The 27699-nt window shown below is 41.5% G+C and overlaps 2 protein-coding genes across 2 annotated transcripts in view; both read left to right on the top strand.

The window, feature by feature from the left end:
• Positions 1-27699, top strand: part of LOC310987927 (protein NLRC3-like) — a gene marked incomplete at both ends in the record, with an annotated part of 313828 nt that overhangs the window by 242508 nt on the left and 43621 nt on the right. The gene's annotated exons all lie outside the window — the stretch shown is intronic.
• On the top strand, positions 1256-27461 carry LOC310987210 (protein NLRC3-like; the record flags this gene model as incomplete). The annotated part of the gene is made up of 7 exons (XM_083973401.1): positions 1256-1263; positions 1603-1685; positions 3273-5064; positions 5179-5352; positions 5444-5617; positions 26732-26778; positions 26917-27461. 7 exons carry the CDS (start codon positions 1256-1258, stop codon positions 27450-27452), a joined length of 2814 nt encoding a protein of 937 aa, XP_083829527.1. The 3' UTR covers positions 27453-27461.

Raw genomic sequence — 27699 nt, 5'->3', positions numbered from 1 at the left:
ATTAAATAGTTAATTTGCACACACACACACACATATACAGTATATATATATACACTATATTACCAAAAGTATTCGCTCACCTGCCTTTACTCATTCTATGAACTGAAGTGCCATCCCATTCCTAACTCATAGAATTCAATATGATGTCGGTCCACCTTTTGCAGCTATTACAGCTTCAACTCTTCTGGGAAGACTGTCCACAAGGTTGAGGAGAGTGTTTATAGGAATTTTTGACCATTCTTCCAAAAGCGCATGCCTGAGTGCTTGAATTTATACACCTGGGGCCAGGCCAAGTGATTAGGACACCTGATTCTGATCATTTGAATGGGTGAGCGAATACTTTTGGTAATATAGTGTATATATACACAGTATATACGTATTTAATGGGCCCCGGGCCACTTTGTACTATAAAAATTGGGCCTCGAGGTCAAAAAGGTTAAGAACCCCTGCTCTAAATAACACATTATCTGTCGCGAAACTCGTTCTGTTATCGTCATCCGGGGTCTGTAGAAATCTGACAAATATTCAGCCAGGTTGCATAAAACTGCAAAACTTTTCTGTATTCATGTTCCATCTACCTAAAATATTTAACATCAGTTGTGTTGTTGTTTCAGGATCCAGCAGCAGAGACCAGACTCTCCTGAACCCAGCTGTCTGTCTTTAAGGAGTGACTCATCAAATCACCGGCTCATTGACTTTAAAGGAGGACGTGGATCAGCTGATCAGATGTAAGCTGTAACTGACAGTCAGACTCAGGTTATTGTAGAAATGATAAGAACTTTAAAAAATCCTACAGGAACACTGCATACAGTTTTTTGTTTGACGTAGTGTAGAGTGATGGAGAGGGGAGTTGAGGGGTCATGTGTTGTGTAACTGTACAGTGAGTTACTTTTATCTAGGAGCACACATCTTAATTGTGAATGGTTTTTCAATTGAGCTTCACTGACTGCAGTGTGCAGATTTGTTTCATTTTTATTTTATTTGGCAGGGACACAGTATATTTTGTACCAGATAATGGCTAGAGAAGTGTAGTTATTTTCATACGTAGTCCCTGGGTGTGCCATTCACAATAACACACCACCTGTACAGTGAGAAACAATTGTTGTCTGATGTGCGATTAAAAAAGATGATTAATTGGGACTATGAGCATGATTTGTGACACCACAGTTTAGAAGCCAATCCTGGTCCAAAATTGAATGTTCAGAAGTGTGATGTGTATACCTGAAGTGTACAATACAAATGCCTACGACTGACTATGGTGAGGTACACTAGGATACATCTTGTGTCCGGCAGGTAAACTTAAGTGAATTATTCAAACAATAACATTGATGAAATGGATTCAAGGTAAATTATCGTGTGGTTATTAGCTTTGCAGTGAATCGTGCAATAGAAATACTTTATACTTTTCATAATACTTTTGAGTACATTTCAGAGCCTGTACTTTTTACTTTTACTTGAGTATAGATAATTGGATCAGTACTTTCACTTTTACTCAAGTCATTTTTTACACAGGTACTTTTACTTCTACTCAAGTAAAGAATCTAGGTACTTTTGCCATCTCTGTCTCTCTGTACTGATGTTCACTTCACGATTCCTCCACAGAGTGGACCAGGAGAGCTCAGAGGTTCCCAGTGGTCAGTCTGCCCAGCAGCATCAAACACACCTGGACTCCATGTTTATGGTGGGTACATGTCCAACAGCTGCTGTTACATCTGTTGTGTTCACAATCATCTCCATGCTGCACTTTGACACCAGTGGATTGTCAGTCTGTCAGGTTTTAGTTTGATGCTGTCACTCATAGAGTTTCTGTTCCAGCTGCTGGAGGAGAACATGGTCACTTTTGTGAAGAACGAGCTGAAGAAGATCCACATGCTTCTGAGTCCAGATTACCCAGAATGCTCAGGGCGTCAGAGGGAGGATGAGGAGGTGGTGAACAGTGAGGATGAAGAGCAGAGGAGCATCAGAGAGGCGTTAGTGAAGATCACAGTGAAGCTCCTGAGGAGCAGGAAGCAGGAGGAGCTGGCTGAGCGTCTGCAGAGCAGTAAGAGGATTTCTGTAAAGATTCAACATGATGGACAAATGAGACGTTCACTGACATCAACACATGGAGGGAAACATGTTCATAAAGTGGTTATTTAGAACAGTGGTTCTCAAACTTTTTACACCAAGTACCACCCCAGAAAATACTTGCCTCTCCAAGTACCACCAAGTCGACGGGGGGGGGGGGCAGTGGTGTGTATCCTAACATTAGAAAGCTGTCTTATAGATCATATTCATATATTCATATGTAAGAAATGACTTATATTTCACCCAAAAACCTGCTCTTTCATCTTATACAAGTTACTTAATTTAAACTTAAATGGTATCAATACTAGTCAAAATTTAGGCTTGAAAAAAAAATATTAGTTTCTGACCTAAAAAAAATGTTTTTGGGCTGTAAAACCTACACACTGACACAGCCATGTAAATTCACATGCAATGTCAGGGAGGGAGTGGGTAGGCTACACATGATATTGAGCACATTTACACACTGTTATCCCTTATTGGTGAAAGTGATGCTGTTACAACCATCCCCAGTCTTCCCTAATAATAATAATTAGCCTACTAATTATAATGGCGGTATACAATGATACGTTGTTTCATTTTTCAGCTCATACACGTTTGTTTTCTCTCGGGTCTAAAAGCCACAGCACTGACGTCATGTTTCCATGACGACTGGCCGGAAAAGATTAGCAGTACGTCATGTTTATATGACCCCCGATCGTAAAAATAAAACTCTGAGAAGTAACACTAAACTTTAACATCAAAGACACACGTACGCAGTACACAAGTACGCAGGTTATTTGAAGCGCTGCTCAACGAGCCGCTCCAGTTGGACTGTAGCCGAGCTAACGGAGCTAACGGAGCTAACAGGTAAACAGATACACGTGTGGTCGGAGCGGTGCCTGGACTCGTTTGCTGATAATGATGTCGGCATTTTCGGCAGGTTTTTGCTTGTATTTATACAGTCTCTATTCTATGGTATCATCACAACATCCTGCAAATGCATTTTTGGTCATTTTCGGCCGAAAATATGCGGTTGCCTGATTTTTTGATGCATCTGAAATTTATTTTATTTTATTTATGTTTAATTCGGTGAGTCTTTTGCGTACCACCTAGAGGGAGCCCACGTACCACTAGTGGTACGCGTACCACAGTTTGAGAATCACTGATTTAGAAGAATTATCATGTTATATTTTCTTATCGGCCTGATTTCTTGTGTTTTCATTCAGAACATGTTGCTGCAGTTTGTCGACGTAAACTCAAATCTGACCTGAAGAAGAAGTTCCAGTGTGTGTTTGAGGGGATCTCTAAAGCAGGAAACCAAACCCTTCTGAACCAGATCTACACAGAGCTCTACATCACTGAGGGAGGGGCTGGAGAGGTCAATGCTGAACATGAGGTCAGACAGATTGAAACAGCTTCAAGGAAACCAGACAGACCAGAAACAACCATCAGACAAGAAGACATCTTTAAAGCCCCACCTGGAAGAGACCGACCAATCAGAACAGTGATGACAAAGGGAGTGGCTGGCATTGGGAAAACAGTCTTAACACAGAAGTTCACACTGGACTGGGCTGAAGACAAAACCAACCAGGACATACACTTCACATTTCCCTTCACCTTCAGAGAGCTGAATGTGCTGAAAGAGAAAAAGTTCAGCTTGGTGGAACTTGTTCATCACTTCTTCTCTGAAACCAAAGAAGCAGGAATCTGCAGCTTTGATCAGTTCCAGGTCGTCTTCATCTTTGACGGTCTGGACGAGTGTCGACTTCCTCTGGACTTCCACAACACTGAGATCCTGACTGATGTGACAGAGTCCACCTCAGTCAACGTGCTGCTGACCAACCTCATCAGGGGGAAACTGCTTCCCTCTGCTCGCCTCTGGATAACCACACGACCTGCAGCAGCCAATCAGATCCCTCCTCAGTGTGTTGACATGGTGACAGAGGTCAGAGGGTTCACTGACCCACAGAAGGAAGAGTACTTCAGGAAGAGGTTCAGAGCTGAGGAGCAGGCCAGAGAGATCATCTCCCACATCAAGACATCACGAAGCCTCCACATCATGTGCCACATCCCAGTCTTCTGCTGGATCACTGCTACAGTTCTGGAGGTGTTGAAGACCAGAGAGGGAGGAGAGCTGCCCAAGACCCTGACTGAGATGTACATCCACTTCCTGGTGGTTTATCTAAAACTGAAGAAGGTCAAGTATGATGGAGGAGCTGAGACAGATCCACACTGGAGTCCAGAGAGCAGGAAGATGATTGAGTCTCTGGTAAAACTGGCGTTTGAGCAGCTGCAGAAAGGAAACCTGATCTTCTATGAATCAGACCTGACAGAGTGTGGCATCGATATCAGAGCAGCCTCAGTGTACTCAGGAGTGTTCACACAGATCTTTAAAGAGGAGAGAGGCCTGTACCAGGACAAGGTGTTCTGCTTCGTCCATCTGAGTGTTCAGGAGTTTCTGGCTGCTCTTCATGTCCATCTGACCTTCATCAACTCTGGACTCAACCTGATGTCACAACAACAAACATCTTGGTGGTCTCATGTGTCTGGAGACACATCTACAACTTTCTACCAGAGTGCTGTGGACGAGGCCTTAGAGAGTCCAAATGGACACCTGGACTTGTTCCTCCGCTTCCTCTTGGGTCTTTCACTGAAGACCAATCAGACTCTCCTACGAGGTCTGATGACTCAGACAGGAAGTGACTCACGGTCCAATCAGAAAACAGTCCAGTACATCAGGGAGAAGATTGAAGAGACTCCCTCTGCAGAGAAAAGCATCAACCTGTTCCACTGTCTGAATGAACTGAACGATCGTTCTCTAGTGGAGGAGATCCAACAGTCCCTGAGATCAGGACGTCTCTCCACAGATAAACTGTCTCCTGCTCAATGGTCGGCTTTGGGCTTCATCTTACTGTCATCAGAAGAAGATCTGGATGAGTTTGATCTGAAGAAATACTCTGCTTCAGAAGAGGCTCTTCTGAGGCTGCTGCCAGTGGTCAAAGCCTCTAACAAAGCTCTGTAAGTGTAGAGATAGTTGGATTTATTCATCATTATATAAAGATACTTCTGTCTTTTCAACGGGACAGAAAAAAAATTGCTGTTTTCTTTAATTCCTCATGATCATCTCTTCAGACTGAGCAGCTGTAACCTCTCAGGGAGAAGTTGTGAAGCTCTGTCCTCAGTCCTCAGCTCCCAGTCCTCTAGTCTGAGACACCTGGACCTGAGTAACAACAACCTGCAGGACTCAGGAGTGAAGCTGCTGTCTGGTGGACTGGAGAGTCCACACTGTAGACTGGAGACTCTCAGGTGAGGATCCATCCAGATGTTTATCTGATGACACTTGAACACACCTCCAGGTGTTGACAGTGGTTTCCTGTGTGTTGTTGTGTGTGTTCAGTCTGTCAGGATGCCTGGTCACAGAGGAAGGCTGTGCTTCTCTGGTCTCAGCTCTGAGCTCCAACCCCTCCCATCTAAGAGAGCTGGACCTGAGCTACAATCATCCAGGAGCCTCAGGAGTGAAGCTGCTGTCTGCTGGACTGGAGGATCCAGACTGGAGACTGGACTCTCTCAGGTATGGAGAGGCTGCTGCAGCCACACACACTGTCTGATAGAGGAGGAGGAGCTGGAACATTTTCTATGGCCTCGTTCACACCTGGTCACACCTGGTATTAACATCTGTCTCAGGTGATTAATGCATTGATGACATCAGATCTGATCACTCAGATCATATCCAGGCCACAGTGAAGCTCCGCCCACTCCACTGACGTTCTCTGTCACAGTCTGACTCGTCCTTACACAGTTTATATTGAAGCCAAAATCTCTGAGTGTTTCAAACATGAGCTGTGCAGCTTTCATCAGTCACAGTGATGAACTACTGGGATCAGGAGTTTCTCCTCATGACTTCAGTGTCTCATCATGACTTACTGTGTCATATTCAGGAGAAGAGATGTCAGTGATGAAACCAGTTGTTGGCAGCTGTGCTCTGAGTCTCTCCAGATGTTTTGATCAGACTTTATTTCAGAGTTGATCAGGAAAAAATTCAGCTGCAGCTGGTTTAACTGCTCCTGAACCAACAGAGTGTTTGACCTGAACAGTCCCAGAGACTGCAGGCAAGGCAAGGCAATTTTATTTGTATAGCCGGTTTTTTAAACGCACCAACTACAAGAACTATGCACTGGATTCTGTATTGCTACAGGCCTCCATACCATCCACACACCCCACACAGCCCCCCCCCCCCCCCATTTACCAACTTATTTATTATAAACTTGAGGCCAGTCGGCATGTGCAATTTCTCCCAAAATTATTATGACCAGTATTGTTACTATTATTATCACATATTTAAAAACACTAATGTCGAGCACTACTGTACCGTTTTATTTATAGCCCCTTTTAAACTCTATTTTTTATACTTGTCCGATTTGCACTACACTGTATAATGTTATAATTGTATCATGCTGTATTATTTAGTTTTCTATGACAGATTGCTGTCCACACACTTGCATTTACTTGAATGTACTATTATTATTATTGTTTTGATTTTCATTTACTTGAATGTATTATTGTTTTTATTGTTTGATCTTCCCTTAACTCTTTCGCGACCACACTAATTCCTCAGCACATCCGCTCAGGACCACATGTTTTTCGCTATTTGTTTACCTTTTTCTCACGTCGAACTGAACTCTGTACATCACCTAGAAACAAACGGTCTTCACGTGGTTGAAGAGTGACTTTACAACGTGCTCCTCGAAAAAACGGCGAGTTTTTCCGCCGTTTCGTTCGTGAGTACGAAGGAGGAGAAGAGAGCTGGGTTTCTCCAAAAACGGAGCTCCCGCTCTAGTTTCAGAGAAAAACGCACTTTTGTGTCAAGTGGCAATCGGCTCATTTTACCGGTACTCTGCAGTGTGGCATGCAGTGTTGGGTAGTAACGAGTTAATAGTAACGCCGTTACGTTAACGCCGTTACTTTTTTCAGTAACTAATAACGTAACGCGTTGTTTTTTAAAAATCAGTAACTCCGTTTCCGTTACCAAACACTGCGTTACTCCGTTCCTTTCCGTTCCTTCTGGTGAGGTTTTACAGCGGCACACACTTCCCATAACATTTTAGCGATCAATAAAGTTTCATTGAATTGAAAGAAAGACAGAGCACTGTGTGACACTGAAAAACAAAGCGCTTGGTGGCCGCCCTCTAGCGTCCCACACGTAATCAAACACGCTACATAAAGAGGACTGGACCGGTCAGGGCAGGACCAGAGCGATTCTCTGGGCACGGCATGACGGCGAGCTAAGGTAACTTTGCTAACGCAGCATCCGAGAACGAAGCTGTGTGTCAGTTCAGGCTGCAGCCCCTGAACTGGGACACAGCTCGAGAGTCACAGCGAGACACACACGCACCCACTCCACCCGAGTAGCAGCGGTTAGAGTCCGACAGACGGACTCGAATTATGACGCCTGAAACGGTAAGCACAGCTGATCGCTCGATAAAAATTACCGCTGGAGTGAATTTACTTCCGTCATGAAAACAGCTTCTTGATTGTAGCCTAACTCGGTAAAGACGTATCCTCAAGATTTTTTTGCAGTTATGTTAGGTCAAGCTGCTGCTGACATCATGCAGCATGATGATGGTAAAATTTTACAGATAAAAACACGTGTTTTTTCATCAGAACTGAATTGAGGTTAGAGGGGAATTCAATCAACCTTTATTTATTGGGAGCATTGGGGGAAAAAAACGTTTTAAAGTAACGAAAAAGTTACTTTCTCAGTAACGCATTACTTTTTGGTTTAAGTAACTGAGTTACTAACTGAGTTACTTTTTTAATGAAGTAACTAGTAACTGTAACTAGTTACTATTTTTCAGTAACTAGCACAACACTGGTGGCATGTCTCCCAAATCATTTCTACGGCTAAATAAATATATTTCTAGGCAAATCTGGGGGGTGTGGCAGCCTGGAGAGCAGCGGTGCAGCGGTGCGGGTCTCTGGCTGCAGCGCAGCAGCTCCGTGACACTGCTGTGTGACTGGCCGGCGGTGGGTGCTCTGGGGCGGGGGCGGCTGGCTCACAGCCCCCGCTGCACAGCACCCGCTCCGCTGCACCGTGAAAACAGCCGTGATAAGGGGCTTTCAGATCCGAGTCTCCAAACCAGAAACGTTTGTAACAGCACCGGGAAAAGTCGCCAGATTTGTCGTCGGTCGCTTTTGTCAAAAGAGGGTTTGGAAAGTCGGCAGATTCAGCGAGAAAGTCGCAACACTGTAGCCGACAGCCGCACAGCGCTGCACGATGTCCCCAGAGCAGCATTCAAGGAGACAGATTACTCAAACAAAACCAAAATCACACAGTTTATAAAAAACATTATGTTTTTATTTTAGTTTAAAACAGTTTTACATATCAGAGGACTACCATATTCACACACAGGGTACCTCAGAGTGTCTATTATCGTAATCTGTAAAAAAAAAAAACGGTTTTGACAAGTTTACTCGTCAATGGTCGTGAACGTTCGGCAGGCTGTGACGAGTTTACTCGTCAATGGTCGCGAAAGAGTTAAGGACCATGCCTAATAACATCCGGCAGGGGGACTAGCAATGTAAATCAGCCTAAGGCTGCAATTGGGTACAGCCGCACCCCCTTGGAGGGAGTGCTGAATGTTGTACATTGTCCTCCATAGCAAATAAATAAATTGAAATTAAAATTTTAAAAAACATTTTTTCTCAAAGGGCTTTACATGGCATCATAACAACATCCTCTGCCCTTTACGGAAGCCCTAATAAAGTGGGGCGGATTAGCTAAACAATCGTTCACTTTGTGATAAAAGCATGAAATTTGGTGGATGTGTTGGTGAATATGTTTCAAACAAATCTGGATATTGGGCCACCTCAAAAGCGCCCCCTAGTGGCCGTGGCAGCCATTTGTTATGCAAATAAATGAATGATTAATATAAACTGCCCTTTTAATAATACCAACTAGTGATGTATTGTATATTGTTGGAAAGCCTGATTAGTCACCTTTACAACGAGGTACAGCTTGTAAGGATCGTGCATTAATGGAATGAGCAACGGGGCTAAATGTGTGGGTAGCGCACCCCAAAAATGTGCATCCCCTGTGGGGCAGATTAGCTCATAAATCACAAGAATTGTTTATTTTGTGGTAGAAGCACAACATTTGGTGGATGTGTTTGTGGATATGTTTCAAACATTTTTGGTTTTTAAGGACCTTTAAGATGTCTACTTAAGATTTTTGCTTGTTGCCCGGGTCAACTAGTGTTCCATGGGGTTTTTTTGCCGGTCATTTTGAATTTATGTCCGCACGAATGACGAAAACGCCAATTTTCAGAACTCCTAAACCAGACATCATACAAAGACAAATGAACACACTTTTTCATATAATTATTACACCAGGAATCAAATGGAAAGGTCACTGAGATGGTAAAACCACTCTTTATCAGAGAAAAATGAACTCTCGTGTAGTATTTTAGTATAAATTACTCCAAAAAAAGTTCAGAAATGTTTTTTCAGTCCATAATTTCTCCCTTTTAATAATTCCGGTTGGTGCTGTCTTTTAGACCGATGGAAAGCCTGATTAGTCACCTTTCCAACGAGGTACAACTTGTAAGGGTTGTGCATTCATGGAATGAGCAACACAACTACAGATGTTACTGGTTCAAATTTGCGGGGTTTGTCCTGCACTGCAGGATCGCGTGATCGCGTGACTTTTCACCACAACTGTTTTCCTCTAGGTGGCAGCACCGTACTAAATACTGCTCAGACGTTTTGGGGACAATGCTGACAGCCTGATAGCCGCGATTAGGAGTGGCGCTGTTCATGATACAGAATACAAGAGGATGAAAGGAGAACTAGCTGCAGACAGTAAATAATATAGTAGCCTCGTTTTTCAATGACAAAATGTAACGACGGCAGCTACAGTAGACTATAGCCCACGTCTCACTCTCTTTTTTCGGTCATCTGTCTCGTCATCTCCAAAATGTGTTTTTAAAATGAGCCAACTACAGTACTGTGCAGTAGTGCCGCAGATTTCTCACTCCGCACCTTGTTTGAGAGTGCAGCTGGATGATTTCTTGTGAATGAACGGGTCTGTGTCACTTTGGGGCTGGGCGATAAAACATAGGATAAATAACTTTCCCTCGATAGAAGACGCGGCCGATACAAAGTGACACCGTCAGCCATGCAGCCGGCCTGGACTTTTTATTTTTAATTATGAAGGATCATCTGCGCAAGGCAAAGATGATAGCATCAACAAAACACGGCGTAACACACGCGGCTGTATGGGACAGGCTTTTATTTAATTCAGAACAAACCGCTTAGCAAAAATGGAAAATATAGTCTATAATAATTAATTGATCTGTTGTTTGGCCACTGTTTGAAAATAACCCGAATTATGAGCAAATAATCTGATCCAGAACAGCAGTCATAATCAGACTTCTTCTAAATAAACCTAAACATTAAATAACTGGGTCAGGTCGGACCATGGGGTTATTTTTTCTCTTCTTCTTCACAGGAGAAGAGGAGGCTATGTGCAAAGTACCACATTAACATCTCTATTCATATAACGCCCATCGAAACAGCTGATTTACATGTCGGCCGTTAAGGCAAGGCAAGGCAAGGCAATTTTATTTGTATAGCCCGTTTTTACAAACAGTTTGTCTCAAAGGGCTTCACATGGCATCGTAGCAACATCCTCTGTCCTTAGACCCTCACATCGACTGAGGAAAAACTCCATGGAAAACCCTTTTAACAGGGAAAAACAGGAGAAACCTCAGGGTGAGCAACAGAGGAGGGATCCCTCACCCAGGACGGACAGACGTGCAATAGATGTTGTTACAGACAAGAAAACAGTTTACAGTTTGTCACAGAATGTGCGGAATATGGAAATGTTAACACATGGCGATTGGCCATTCACGCGGCTTTGTTCTTGGTTTCGGCCAATCAGCTTATAAGCACATGGCTAATTATCAGCTTTCAACCAATCGCACTGTTTTAATGTGTGTGTGTGAAAGTTATTTTCTTTAGTTCATTTTCGTTTCTTTTGGATTTTTTTTTACAACAATGTATCAATATAATATTGTTTTCGTTTCATTTCGTTATAAAAATCAATCCCTTTTCTTTGAAACAATGAGATTGAGCAGCTAAAACTCAATAAACTCAACCATGGCTTGTCTTATTGTTAATCTGAACGCACATGTATAAAGGGCAGAGTCAAGGCAGCAGATAAATCACAAAACATCAACGCGTCCGTGAGCGCAGCGCACCTCCTCTTCTCCTGTGAAGAAGAAGAGAAAAAATAACCCCATGGTCCGACCTGACCCAGTTATTTAATGTTTAGGTTTATTTAGAAGAAGTCTGATTATGACTGCTGTTCTGGATCAGATTATTTGCTCATAATTCGGGTTATTTTCAAACAGTGGCCAAACAACAGATCAATTAATTATTATAGACTATATTTTCCATTTTTGCTAAGCGGTTTGTTCTGAATTAAATAAAAGCCTGTCCCATACAGCCGCGTGTGTTACGCCGTGTTTTGTTGATGCTATCATCTTTGCCTTGCGTAGATAATCCTTCATAATTAAAAATAAAAAGTCCAGGCCGGCTGCATGGCTGACGGTGTCACTTTGTATCGGCCGCGTCTTCTATCGAGGGAAAGTTATTTATCCTATGTTTTATCGCCCAGCCCCAAAGTGACACAGACCCGTTCATTCACAAGAAATCATCCAGCTGCACTCTCAAACAAGGTGCGGAGTGAGAAATCTGCGGCACTACTGCACAGTACTGTAGTTGGCTCATTTTAAAAACACATTTTGGAGATGACGAGACAGATGACCGAAAAAAGAGAGTGAGACGTGGGCTATAGTCTACTGTAGCTGCCGTCGTTACATTTTGTCATTGAAAAACTAGGCTACTATATTATTTACTGTCTGCAGCTAGTTCTCCTTTCATCCTCTTGTATTCTGTATCATGAACAGCGCCACTCCTAATCGCGGCGATATGTGATACATAATCATCAAGTCATAAAGCAAGACAGGCTTTATCATATTACAATAGTTTCTGTGATTTAGGCAGTGTATACAGTAGTTAGTTCTAGTTTAATAGCCTAGAGTTTAAGCTGTGGATTACTGCACAGATCACTGAGTCATCCGCCTGTCGTCCTCCGTTCTCACAGATGCCACCTGGCGGTTGTTTTGGCACATTGAGGCTTTTCATTAAAACCTCTTGTCTCGCCAAAGAAAAAAAATGCATGAGTCTTGTGCCGTCTCGCGTGGACCACGCGTGAAGTCCGCAAATTTGAACCAGTAACATCTGTATATGGGTCATTCCATGAAATTTTTGGTAATAATATATATTAATTATTATAAATATTTACCAATTTATCGGTGTCCCCTGATTTTATGTCAAACCTGTTACCCTAACCAAAAAACCCTTGAAAAACAATGGTAGGCTACATCCCAGATTTGACATGATTGACAGGAGTTTGCATCATCTCTTACCCAGGATGCTAACAGCTCAGTAATAAGTAGCTTTCTCTCATCTCTTATGTGCTATTTTTGATGTTTTTTCAAGGTTGGACCGGGGGGGACAAGCATATAACGTCAACCCTGTTACCACTTTTTAACATATAAGTCTAAACAATTTTCTATTTCTCATAATATAATCGATATCTACAGGTAATTACCTTTCAAAGTACACAGTTTGCCCTTTAGCTAGCATTTATTTCAGCTAGCAATGGGCAAATTAGCTTGAAATAGTCAACCCTGTTACTGTCAACCCTGTTACCTTTGCAGTGTAGACAATAGAATGTGTGTCCTGTCATCTATTACTCTTGTCAACCCTGTTACCATAACTTCAACCCTGTTGTTGTCATTAATTTGATAAAAATGGTTAAAAAAATTTGAATTTCAACTGTTACCATTATAATTAAGACTATATAGACTATATATAGAAAATATTCTCAATAATCTCTAATTAGAAATACTGTATATTGTAAAGTTGATGTCGGTAACAGGGTTGACAAGATTAGGAAAACATTAAAACTATAATAAAATATTAAATTCCACAGCCTGAGATGGCACAACATAATTTCTTGTCATTTTAAACTTTCTTTGATTCCTGGCTACTTAAAAAATAGCAATTGAATATAGTTTAAATTTTAACTTTTCAAAGTTGAAAAGTTACCAATTTCATGGAATGACCCATATGTGTTGGAGCGACCAATTTATCTATACTAAAATACTACACGAGAGTTCATTTTTCTCTGATAAAGAGTGGTTTTACCATCTCAGTGACCTTTCCATTTGATTCCTGGTGTCATAATTATATGAAAAAGTGTGTTCATTTGTCTTTGTATGATGTCTGGTTTAGGAGTTATGAAAATTGGCGTTTTCGCCATTCGTGCGGACATAAATTCAAAATGACCGGCAAAAAACCCCCATGGAACATTAGTTGCCCCGGGCAACAAGCAAAAATCTTAAGTAGACATCTTAAGGGTCCTTAAAAACCAAAAATGTTTGAAACATATCCACAAACACATCCACCAAATGTTGTGCTTCTACCACAAAATAAACAATTCTTGTGATTTATGAGCTAATCTGCCCCACAGGGGATGCACATTTTTGGGGTGCGCTACCCACACATTTAGCCCCGTTGCTCATTCCATGAATGCACGATCCTTACAAGCTGTACCTCGTTGTAAAGGTGACTAATCAGGCTTTCCAACAATATACAATACATCACTAGTTGGTATTATTAAAAGGGCATTTTATATTAATCATTCATTTATTCGCATAACAAATGGCTGCCACGGCCACTAGGGGGCGCTTTTGAGGTGGCCCAATATCCAGATTTGTTTGAAACATATTCACCAACACATCCACCAAATTTCATGCTTTTATCACAAAGTGAACGATCGGTGTAAAATATTGAGCTAATCCGCCCCACTACTAAAGGGCCAAGTCCGTATACATTTTTTTATTATCGTTTTCTCGTGATAACGACTTATTATTTCGTTATCTCGAGATAACAAAGTCTGTTTTCTCGTGATAACGAATTAATTTATTTCGTTATCTCGAGATAACAAAGACCGTTTTCTCGTGATAATGAAATAATCATAGAATGTGTGGTTGACATGGTTGCCTAGTTTCCCCGGTGCAATCGCTTCTGCTTACGGGGAAGTAGCAGCTGGTTAGCCGCTGTATGTTCGTAGCAGGGGGCTACTACGTATTAACTGACTCGCCGCTCTGTGTGTGTGTCGCGGTGATAATTTAACCGTGAAAAGTAGGCTACAACACACACAACATAACGTTACAGCCGCAGTGTTGTGAGTGAATCATGTCGGAACAACCAGGCTTCATGAACCCGCTTCACAGACCCCGGTGCTTGGCCGCCACTAGAGCAGCGGCGGCGGCTAACCAGCTGCTACTTCCCTGTAAGCAGAAGCGATTGCACCGGGGAAACATGTTGCTAGGCAACCATGTCAACCACACATTCTATGATTATTTCATTATCACGAGAAAACGGTCTTTGTTATCTCGAGATAACGAAATAAATTAATTCGTTATCACGAGAAAACAGACTTTGTTATCTCGAGATAACGAAATAATAAGTCGTTATCACTAGAAAACGATAATGAAAAAATGTATACGGACTTGGCCCTTTAGGGCTTCCGTAGCCCTTAGACCCTCACACTGACTGAGAATAAACTCCATAGATAGGCGCCAAAGTCGCATTATTGCGACAGGCAGCATGCTTGGATACAGCCCATATCTTTAAATCTACTGCCCTATATTGTGACTGCTTGGTACCACTAGATGGCGAACACCTTCAGCTTCAATCCTCAGGTCATTTGTGGGTGTGTTTTTCTACAAAATATCTGAGAAAAAAAGTTTGATTGGCGCACAGGCGCTCCGCTTTTTCTCGCGGAGCCCACGCAGCTCACGCAGCTCGGAGCGACCAGGAAGTGATCTTCAGGTTTTAAAGGGACAACGAGGAGTTTTGGAAAAGCTAAGTGTTTTCACACTACATTTATGAGCCTCCGCGCACACCGTAAAATTCTTTTGACCGGCGCAAGACGGACTCATGTTTTCATTCATCAATAATTAAAGTCAGAGGTTCAAAGAGGTTCACATACCGTCGCAGTTCCGACCATAAACGGCAATTCAGCTACGTTATTCTCATGACTCGTTGCGAAACTGAAAGTAAAGAAACGCTGGTCGGCTCGACCAGCATCCCCGCCACCACTAATAGTAACAAAATAACGATAGAGACAGAATGATATATTTATCGAAAATGGGCCCATTAACAAGTGTGGGTAGCGGAGATTCATCCACATTAACGTGAGACTTTTTTATAACCGATTAGAAACTCCTCGTTGTCCCTTTAAGAAACACCGTGCGCCCCCCCCCACACACCACACACACACACACACTCGTCAACCCCCCCCCCTTTCTCCCAGCCCCGTCGATCCGTGTCGCGGTAGTACCGCGGACGAGTAGCGGTGCCGGCGGGACTCCTCGCTCGTTTCGGCCGCTGTATGACAGTCATACGGCGGCCGAAGCGGCCGAGGAGTCCCGCCGGCACCGCTGCTCGTCCGTGTGTGTGTGTGTGTGTGTGTGTGTGTGATTACAATTAACAGGGCCTAATGAATTTTAAACAGGAAAAAGGCCTTATACTCCATTTGTACTGTACAATAACGACACTTTGGTCCATAAGTTCAGGCAATGGTTGGTACAGTTGACTTCAGGACCACCCTGACTACTCCCTCACTCACTCAATATCAAACGTTTTTACTGTATCATTTTGGAGAAATTAAGCCTCAAAGTTGCATTTTTTGCTTTTTTTAAACATGACAAAAAGGTCTAATACTCCATATTTACTGTACAATAACAGCACTTTGGTCCATAAGTTCAGGCAAAGGTTGGTACAGTTGACTTCAGGACCACCCTGACTACTCCCTCACTCACTCAATATCAAACGTTTTTACTGTATCATTTTGGAGAAATTAAGCCTCAAAGTTGCATTTTTTGCTTTTTTTAAACATGACAAAAAGGTCTAATACTCCATTTGTACTGTACAATAACGACACTTTGGTCCATAAGTTCAGGCAATGGTTGGTACAGTTGACTTCAGGACCACCCTGACTACTCCCTCACTCACTCAATATCAAACATTTTTACTGTATCATTTTGGAGAAATTAAGCCTCAAAGTTGCATCTTCAGCTTCTTTTAAACAGGAAAAAATGCCCTATACTCAATTTTTACTGTACAATAACGACACTTTGGCCCATAAGTTCAGGGAATGGTTGGTACAGTTGGCTTCAGGACCACCCTGACTACTCCCTCACTCAATATCAAACGTTTTTACTGTATAATTTTGGAGAAATTAAGCCTCAAATTTGAATTTTCTTTGTTTATTTTGCACTGGAAAAGCTCAAATACTCAATTTTTACTGTACAATAACGACACATTGGCCCATAAGTTCAGGGAATGGTTGGTACAGTTGACTTCAAGACCACCCTGACTACTACCTCACTCAATATCAAACATTTTTACTGTATCATTTTGGAGAAATTAAGCCTCAAAGTTGCATTTTTTGATTTTTTTGTGAAGGAAAAAAGGCCTTATACTCTTTATTTACTGTACTATAACATCACTTTGGTCCATAAGTTCATGGAATGGTTAGTACAGTTGACGTTAGGACCACCCTGACTACTCCCTCACTCAATATCAAACATTTTTACTGTATCATTTTGGAGAAATTAAGCCTCAAATTTTAATTTGTTTTGTTCATTTTGCACTGGAAAAACTAAAATACTCAATTTTTACTGTACAATGACAACGCTTTGGCCCATAAGTTCAGGGATTGGTTGGTACAGTTGACTTCAGGACCACCCTGACTACTCCCTCACTCAATATCAAACATTTTTACTGTATCATTTTGGAGAAATGAAGCGTCAAAGTTGCATTTTTAGCTTTTTTTTAAACAGGAAAAAGGCCTAATACTCAATATTTACTGTACAATAACAGCACTTTGGTCCATAAGTTCAGGCAAAGGTTTGTACAGTTGACTTCAGGGTCATCCTGGCTACTCCCTCACTCAATATCAAACATTTTTACTGTATCATTTTGGAGAAATTAAGCCTCAAAGTTGCATCTTCAGCTTCTTTTAAACTGGAAAAAATGCCCTATACTCTTTTGCACTGGAAAAACTAAAATACTCAATTTTTACTGTACAATGACAACGCTTTGGCCCATAAGTTCAGGGATTGGTTGGTACAGTTGACTTCAGGACCACCCTGACTACTCCCTCACTCAATATCAAACATTTTTACTGTATCATTTTGGAGAAATGAAGCATCAAAGTTGCATTTTTAGCTTTTTTTTAAACAGGAAAAAGGCCTAATACTCTAATTTTTACTGTACAATAACGACACTTTGGCCCATAAGTTCAGGGAATGGTTGGTACAGTTGACTTCAGGACCACCCTGACTACTACCTCACTCAATATCAAACATTTTTACTGTATCATTTTGGAGAAATTAAGCATCAAAGTTGCATTCTTAGCTTTTTTTTAAACATGACAAAAAGGTCTAATACTCCATATTGACTGTACAGTAACATCACTTTGGTGCATAAGTTCAGACAAAGGTCTGTACAGTTGACGTTAGGACCACCCTGACTACTCCCTCACTCAATATCAAACATTTTTACTGTATCGTTTTGGAGAAATTAAGCCTAAAATTTTAATTTATTTTGTTCATTTTGCACTGGAAAAACTAAAATACTCAATCAGGAAAATGGCCTAATACTCCACATTTACTGTACTGTTCCATCACATTGGCCTATAAGTTCTGACAATGGTTGGTACAGTTGACTTCAGGAGTATCCTGGCTACACCCTCGGTCATTTTCAAACATTTTTACTGTATTATTTTGGAGAAATTAAAGCAGATAACAGCGGCACGGCCGTTTCGGCTAATGCTGCGTTCAAGGCAGGCTTTTGAAACCGTAAGTTACAGCTTCAAGTCACAACTACGACTTGGTAGCGTTCCAGGTAACCCGTAGCTCGTGTTTTTACCGTCCTGTTGTCTGTGAAAGTTCCCTATAACGGCCACTCGTTACTTCCGACCCGTGAACTCGTACCAGATCGAACTGGTATGACTTCACAGGAAGGAAAAACACAAAGTACGAGTTTCCGTGAACGCACCATGAGTTAGCAGCCCCCGCCCTTGTCAGGCATCAATTGGTCCTCGTGCTACGTCACCACATTCACGCGCATCCCTTGGCTGCACACACAGCCCTTCATGCCGTTCTCTCTCCTCATTGGATAACACTTGTATCCCACAAGGAAAATTTTCTCCTCGGGTTACAGCAGAGCAGAGTGACGGAGAGACTCGTGTTTAGGCTGAAATACTTCATGTAAGTGATTGCTGACGGAAAATAGGACTATTTAGGACTTATATTAACAAAAACATTCCACTGATATCTGCTTTAAGCCTAGAAGTTGTCTTTCCTTCGTTTGTTTTGCACTGGAAAAGCTCTCTCATTTTAGAGAAATTAAGCATCTAAATTAGAATAAATACTGAGCATAAGGCCTCTTTCTATGTAAAAATGGAACTGTATAGCTGAATTTCTCTAAAATGATGCAGGAAAAATGCTTAATAGTGGATCAGTGGGTAGTAACAATGGTCCTGGAAACAACTTTATCAACTTTTGTCAAAAATTATGTATCATAGGGATTTTACATTTGCGTGAATATTGAGCAAAATTAATGGATTAATTTCTCAAAAATTATACAGTCCAAATACTTGATACTGCATGGGTGAGTAGTCAGGGTATTCCCGAGGTCAACTACACTAACCACTGTCAGAACTTTAGGCCAAAGTGATATTACTGTACAGTAAAGATGGAACATTAGGCTTTTCAGTGCAAAACTAATTTTTTTTTTCAAAACTATTTTTTTTACTAATTTTTTACAAATTTGAGGCTTCATTTCTCCAAAATGATACAGTAAAAATGTTTTATATTGAGTGAGGGAATAGTCAAGATGGTCCTGAAGTCAACTGTACCAACCATTGTCCGAACTTATGCACCAAAGTGATGTTATTGTACAGTAAATATGGAGTATTAGACCTTTTTGTCATGTTTAAAAAAAGCAAGAAATGCAACTTGGAGGCTTAATTTTTCCAAAATTACACAGTAAAAATGTTTGATAATGACTGTGGAAGTAGCCAGGGTGGTCCTGAAGCCAACTGTACTAAGTATTGACCGAACTTATGGACCAAAGTGATGTTACTGTACGGTAAAAATTGAGTATAGGGCATTTTTTCCTGTTTAAAAGAAGCTAAAGATGCAATTTTGAGGCTTAATTTCTCCAAAATGATACAGTAAAGATATTTGACATTGAGTGAGGGAGTAGCCAGGGTGGTCCTGAAGTCAACTGTACCAACCATTGCCTGAACTTATGGACCAAAGTGATGTTATTGTGCAGTAAATATGGAGTATAAGGCATTTTTTCCTTTAAAAAAAAAACAGAAAATGCAACTTTGAGGCTTAATTTTTCCAAAATGATACAGTAAAATCGTTTGATATTGAGTGAGGGAGTAGTCAGGGTGGTCCTGAAGTCAACTGTATAGACCTTTGTCTGAACTTATGCACCAAAGTGATGTTACTGTACAGTAGTCGAGTTGTAAAAAAAATTCAGGGGGGATGGTCAATTTTTTTTCACCTTATTAAAAAAAAAAGGGGTGGGGGGTAGTGTAATTCATGTAAATTATATTATATAATTTATTAATATAAAATTATAAATTATATATAAATATATATATTTTATTATTATTATGGAGCTTCTCCACTAGTACCAACTCAGCTGGGCTTTAATTGATTTGACATCTTTCTAAAGCACTGTAGGTAGGGGGGTCTGGGGGCACGCCCCCAGAAAAAAATTGTGATTTTTAACAGATAAATAAGGCATTCTGGTGTACTCTGAGGAGAAAATAAAGGGAAAAGACAACATTGCTTCAGATAAAACATTTAAAAAAGCCCATTTAGTAGGCCTACTCAGAACTGGTCTAGTGTGGAGCTGTGGCTGGAGAGCAAAAACAAAACTCTGACCGAGAATAGTCACTCCTCACGCTCATAGATGTTAGAAAAATGTAAACACACTAACGTCAGCGGGTCACTTGCAGCAGCACCACGCCGGACTGGTCCGGTCCACTGACCCACCGGCGGTCTGCCCCTGCTGGCGCGAGTCACCACGATTGCAGAAACTTCTCCCCTTTTCCGTGATTCGGAGCCGCTCGGAACGCTATCTATCGCTAGAGTTCAGATTGTCACCTTGGTTACCTGACTGTTAACCAATAAAACACGGAGGAGGATTCTCGCTTCTACAACACTTCTCTCTGATCGTGGCGTCGTGCCTGTGTTGCATTCACTGTGACCGGGAAATTACAAAACTACCTTCTCAGTTAACGTGCGCTTCTGTCTGAGAAAACATCCTGGACCTGGGCTATATAAGAAATGTTCGGGGCTAGAGCTGGGAATGCCCAGGCCAGGCGACAGCCTTAATATAATTATAGTTATGTCCAACATTTAATGTAAAAAGGGGATGGAGAGGGGGGATGGCATTTTTACAGGGGGGATGATTTTGATCGTTTTTATTTCAGGGGGGATGCCATCCCCCCCCATCCCCCCTCAACTCGACTACTGTTACTGTACAGTCAATATGGAGTATTAGACCTTTTTGTCGTGTTTAAAAAAAGCTAAGAATGCAACTTTGAGGCTTAATTTCTCCAAAATGATACAGTAAAAATGTTTGATATTGAGTGAGGGAGTAGTCAGGGTGGTCCTGAAGTCAACTGTACCAACCATGGCCTGAATTTATGGACCAAAGTGATGTTATTGTGCAGTAAATAAAGAGTATAAGGCATTTTTTCCTTTAAAAAAAAAAAGCAAAAAATGCAACTTTGAGGCTTAATTTTTCCAAAATGATACAGTAAAAATATTTGATAATGACTGAGGAAGTAGCCAGGGTGGTCCTGAAGTCAACTGTACCAACCATTGCCTGAACTTATGGACCAAAGTGATGTTATAGTACAGTAAATAAAGAGTATAAGGCCTTTTTTCCTTCACGAAAAAAATCAAAAAATACAACCTTGAGGCTTAATTTCTCCAAAATGATACAGTAAAAATGTTTGATAATGACTGAGGGAGTAGTCAAGGTGGTCCTGAAGTCAACTGTACAGACCTTTGTCTGAACTTATGCACCAAAGTGATGTTACTGTACAGTCAATATTGAGTATTAGACCTATTTGTGGTCTTTAAAAAAAGCTAAGAATGCAACTTTGAGGCTTAATTTCTCCAAAATGATACAGTGAAAATGTTTGATATTGAGTGAGGTAGTAGTCAGGGTGGTCCTGAAATCAACTGTACCAACCTTTGTCTGAACTTATGGGCCAAAGTGTCGTTATTGTACAGTAAAAATTGAGTATTTGAGCTTTTCCAGTGCAAAATAAACAAAGAAAATTCAAATTTGAGGCTTAATTTCTCCAAAATGATACAGTAAAAACGTTTGATATTGAGTGAGGGAGTAGTCAGGGTGCTCGTAAAGTCAACTGTACCAAAGCCCTATAGGCAAGTCAGGCCACTCGGCGGCCATATTGGCGACGCTTCGAAAAGCCCAAGAAGACCAGACGCCTATCTAATTGAATGGAGGGGTGGTCAAATCCACCCTTTAACGTGATAGCAGGACGGAAAAAACATACAGACGTGCTAGCCAGTGAAATAAGATACAAATAAAAACCAAAAAAACATAAACTTTACAGCAGAATGACGTTTAAATCGCTATTTTTCCACAGGGAGTACTCAACTGCGGATGCGCGTGGATTTACGACACTGCCGTCACTGTACGGCTGTAACGGCTGAGTCCGTGATCTAGCAGCAGCCCGAGCCGAGCATACCTACACCGGTCTGCCCTGCTCTACCTGGAGACATATCGGCATGAGTCTGGAGATTTTTGCCCAAAAATAAACGCTAGACTTTCATGAAATCCGTCTTAATCATCACCTATGGGCTCCTAGTTCTGTGTGTGGTGACTGTGTCTGCTCCCCCCTCCCACGATCCCCACTAACGTTAGCTGTCTCGGATGCTATCGAGTGCTAGCATGTCGTCTCAGCAGCAGCAGTCAGTTAAAATAAATAAATACAGTCCGAGTGAACCGCTGGAGCCACGGACTGATTACCGACCATCACTGACAACTAAAGCCTCGACCGGTAACAAGTATGAGGGGCGTTCGTTGTGCTGAGCTAGCTCGATGCTAACTTCAACTAGCGGTTAGCATCCGCCGCTAGCTTCGGTTAGCATCCGTCGCTAACAGCAGCTTCTCAGCTCACAACAAGCCTCTCGTACTCGGTACAATAAAACAATAGAGGCTCTCGTTATTAATGGTGACGGTGTCTATCGGTCCACGGCTCCAGTGCTTCATCCGGACTGTGTTTTTTATTTTTTTGGAGTGGACTGCTGCTGCTGCTGCTGCTATCATGGACAGGAGGCTAATGCTTAGCCCCAAGGGAGGGGGCCCAGTTTGAATGTTTAGGTTAAAAAATGAAACGAACAAAAGTATACATTCAAAAATTTAATTAAAGAAACGGTGGACTAATCGGTTCATTGTAAAACACTTATTGATGTGAATGAGGTGAATTCTGTATACGTAGCCCCGAGGTAGCGCTTTCGTTCAGCAGCACACACCTGAAGCTTCACTTTTCATTAAGACCAACCAATGTGGCTGCCAAATTAACAAGCCGGCAGTAAACCTCTAAAACTCCGCGGGTAAATGTAACAGCTTTCCTCCAGGATGAGGAGCCGCTCCCGGTCGCCGGTGGCTCTGCACTTTTCCGAAAACCTTAGAGTAAATGTTCAACCTGACCACATACAGTACACACGGTGCTAAAGCCGTGTTGTTGTTGCCACCAGGTAGGTTTGTCTGTCGTAAATCTACTTGTGCGCATGCGCTGGTGCAACAACATGATTGGCCTAGTTCAGCTCTGGCAACGCAGGTGATTGGCTGCTGGTGAAAAGGGGCGGGACATGCGCCATCTTTGGCGTCGCAGCTTTCCCCATTCAAAACGGGCAGAGTGGTCTGTCTCCTCATATTAAAACGTCTCTGACTGTACCAACCATGGCCTGAACTTATGGACCAAAGTGATCTTATTGTGCAGTAAATAAAGAGTATAAGGCCTTTTTTCCTTCAAAAACAAAAATCAAAAAATGCAACTTTGAGGCTTAATTTCTCCAAAATGATACAGTAAAAATGTTTGATAATGACTGAGGGAGTAGCCAGGGTGGTCCTGAAGCCAACTGTACTAAGTACTGACCGAACTTATGGACCAAAGTGATGTTATTGTGCAGTAAATAAAGAGTATAAGGCCTTTTTTCCTTCAAAAAAAAAATCAAAAAATGCTACTTTGAGGCTTCATTTCTCCAAAATTATACAGTAAAAATGTTTGATAATGACCAAGGAAGTAGCCAGGATGGTCCTGAACTCAACTGTACCAACCTTTGTCTGAACTTATGGACCAAAGTGTTGTTATTGTACAGTAAATATGGAGTATTAGACCTTTTTGTCATGTTTTTAAAAAAAAAGCAAAAAATGCAACTTTGAGGCTTAATTTCTCCAAAATGATACAGTAAAAACGTTTGATATTGAGTGAGGGAGTAGTCAGGGTGGTCCTGAAGTCAACTGTACCAACCATTGCCTGAACTTATGGACCAAGGTGATGTTATTGTGCAGTAAATATAGAGTATAAGGCATTTTTCCCTTTAAAAAAAAAGCAAAAAATGCAAATTTTAGGCTTAATTTCTCCAAAATGATACAGTAAAAATGTTTGACATTGAGTGAGGGAGTAGCCAGGGTGGTCCTGAAATCAACTGTACCAACCATTGCCTGAACTTATGGACCAAAGTGATGTTATAGTACAGTAAATAAAGAGTATAAGGCCTTTTTCCTTCAAAAAAAATATATATATATCAAAAAATGCAACTTTGAGGCTTAATTTCTCCAAAATGATACAGTAAAAACGTTTGATATTGAGTGAGGGAGTAGCCAGGGTGGTCCTGAAGCCAACTGTACCAACCATTCCCTGAACTTATGGGCCAAAGTGTCGTTATTGTACAGTAAAAATTGAGTATAGGGCATTTTTTCCTGTTTAAAAGAAGCTGAAGATGCAACTTTGAGGCTTAATTTCTCCAAAATGATACAGTAAAAATGTTTGATAATGACTGAGGAAGTAGCAAGGATGATCCTGAAGTCAACTGTACCAACCTTTGTCTGAACTTATGGACCAAAGTGTTGTTACAGTAAATATGGAGTATTAGACCTTTTAATCTGGATGCTAATTGAAGTGTATTCATGCAATGCTACTGTAAGTACTGTAAGGAAATTGTGTTTGATAATTTCAGTTTTACAGAGGAGAAATAGAGGACTCCATTAAAGGACAGGATCACGCCTTGTGGTTTTTTGGGGTTAATAAAAATACAGGACAATAAAGGAACACTGAAATGCATTTTTTTGAGTGTGTGGTTTACGCATACAGATTGCTGATGATGTTTTCAGTTCCATATGAATTGAGTTATCCAGCATTGTCTCATTTTCTGCAATTCTAGTTATTGGTTTATGTAAAAATACTTGAGTACCAAGGTCAACAGCAATTTAGAGTTTCTGCATGATGTAACATGTAAGTATGTAGCAGGTACACTTTATTTTAATGTGCTTATTCCACTGTATCAAAGAGTGAGTGTGTACTAACACAATCGTTACATATACTAAGTTGTGTAACAGCACAAGTGGTACAAGACTGAAGACACTGCTATCGCAGTTAATTTATAAGAGTTGAGGTATCCCGACCCAGGTACACTTTATTTTAATGTGCTTATTGCACTGTATCAAAGAGTAACACGTGTGTACCAACACAACTGTTACATAGACTATGTTGTGTAACAGCACATGTGGTACACTATCGAAGACACTGATTATTGCAGTTAATGTGTAAGAACTGTGGTATCCCAGCAGGTACACTTTATTTTAATGTGCTCATTCCACTGTATCAAAGAGTAACAAAGGTGTACTGACACAACTGTTACATATACTAAGTTGTTAAACAGCACACGTGGTACACTATCGAAGACACTGATTATTGCAGTTAATGTGTAAGAACTGTGGTATCCCAGCAGGTACACTTTATTTTAATGTGCTCATTCCACTGTATCAAAGTGTAACAACGGTGTATTAACACAACTGTTACATATACTAAGTTGTGTAACAGCATACATGTTCCAAGACTCAAGAGGCAGGAGGAAGATTGATGGAAAAGTTTGCCCAGGCAACATGGGTTGTGGTTTCACCCATTTTTCTTGCAGGTGTACCCCTTCCCCAAAGAGAGAGGCCACTTTGACAAAGTATTGTAACAAGCATTTCTTATTACAAGTGTAACAAGGACCTGTAAGTACACCAAAAATACACTATGTATTTACAATGTAAGTACATGTTATTACATACGGTTACATAGGTAATTACACTGTAATTAATTAGGTAGATACACAGGAACAAGGACCCCTTAAAATAAAGTGTTACCCAATTTTTTATTAACAATCTAAGACACAGAGTAAAAAGAGTATCAGGGCAGTATAGAATGATTTCATTTGGGGCTGGTAATGGTGGACCCAGTAACTTCAAGCAACCAGACCAGATTACAGGACAAGGTATTTAGGGACCAAAACACCACACTTCTATAAGGTTACTAAAATATGGTACCAAATACACATCACACACATGCTCAAATTACACAAGAATAAGGTGCTTAGAAACATAAACCCACTAGGAAATCAATAAATCACAGAAACAAAGGCTCTACAGTTTCTCTGCTTCCTCTGGACTCTGACTTCAAGTCCAGTAAAAATATGTGGACAGGTTTGATGGAGCTCAGGACTGGTCCTGAGGACGGCTGCTTTGTTCCACATGATGTGACTGATCTCAGTGAGTCAGTGTGTTGCAGCTGATCTGTGTGAAGAGCAGAGAAGAACAGAGTCATTGATTATGAGATCCTGATCCGTCCTGTCACTGTGATCAGATGGTTTCTATTAGAGCTCCTTCATCCACTCACTGCTGCTGTGGCTCCTGTGGAAACCTGCTCACAGCCTCATTCTTCAGCTTCCTGGGGAGTTTTCTTCAAACAAACACAAGTTGTGTTCACACTCAGTGTTTCTCACTAAACTCACTGTTTCACTGAGCTCTAACAAACATGTTGAGTGTGTTTCCTTCCTCATCAAACACTGAAACCATCCACTGTTCACAGCTGCACTCTTCTTCTTCTTCTTCCTCCACCTGTTGTCTTCATCTTATTTGTTGTGACGTGTGTTTGTGCAGCTTGAGAGTCAGAGAGTGAAAGTGTGTGTCTCACACTGAAGTGACATCACATGGAGAAAACACATGATGAAGTGTTTCCTCCTCGTCTCCTCCTGCTCTGTATCATCACTAGATAAAGACTCCAGCTCCTTCTTCTCTGTGCTCAGTGTTCATCCATACATACCAGCCTCCATGTGAACACAGTGATAAAACAGTGTGTGTGTGAGAGCCATGTAATGTCCATGTGTGCGTGCTGACAGAGAACGTGCTGCTCTGACCCCCCTCCTCCTTTCAGGGTGCAGCCTGCTGGAGTCCAGTGTTTGACACCAGGTCCATGGAGATGTAAGTGTGTTTTTACTTTGAGCAGCACATTCAACCATCTTCACACTGTCACATCACTGACGTCATGAGTCTTCATCAAACTGTCAATAACTGATCACATGATCAATAACTGCAGCTGTGTCTTGTTCTCTCCATCAGATTCCTGTCGACTCACAATCGACACAAACACAGTGAACAGAAACATCAAACTGTCTGACAACAACAGGAAGGCGACACTTGTGATGGAGCGTCAGTCATATCCTGATCATCCAGACAGATTTGACCCGTTGCCTCAGCTGCTGTGTTCAACTGGTCTGACTGGTCGCTGCTACTGGGAGGTCGAGTGGAGAGGATGTGTTGATATATCAGTGAGTTACAGAGGAATCAGCAGGAAAGGAGGCAGTGGAGACTGTTTGTTTGGAGAGAACGATCAGTCCTGGAGTCTGGAGTGCTCTGATGATGGTTACTACGTCAGGCACAATAACAGACTGACACCTATCACCTCCTCCTCCTCCTCCTCCTCCTCTGTCTCTAACAGAGTAGCAGTGTATGTGGACTGTCCTGCTGGCTCTCTGTCCTTCTACAGAGTCTCCTCTGACTCACTGATCCACCTCTACACCTTCAACATCACCTTCACTCAACCTCTGTATCCTGGGTTTAGACTCTGTTCTGGTTCCTCAGTGTCTCTGTGTTGAGTGAATCAGAGTCTCCTCCTGTCACAGAAACCTTCTCACTGTTGAACAGACAGTTCAGTCTCTACATGTCTGTCTCTGTCTCTCACTCACGTTTTCACATTCATGGATTAATTCAGTTGATTTTCTAAACTCTTCTCAATGATTCTTGTAAACTTCTTCCTCTTCCTTTAAAGATGGAAGCGTCGATTATTACAGGACAAAAACCACGGTGACTTTTACTCAGCTGCTGATGAAGGACGAGGCCTAA

Source organism: Trachurus trachurus (assembly GCF_905171665.1).
Source record: "Trachurus trachurus genome assembly, chromosome: 6".
NCBI lineage: Eukaryota > Metazoa > Chordata > Actinopteri > Carangiformes > Carangidae > Trachurus > Trachurus trachurus.
Note: the sequence above shows the minus strand (reverse complement) of the source record. Positions and strands in the feature narration are given on the sequence as shown.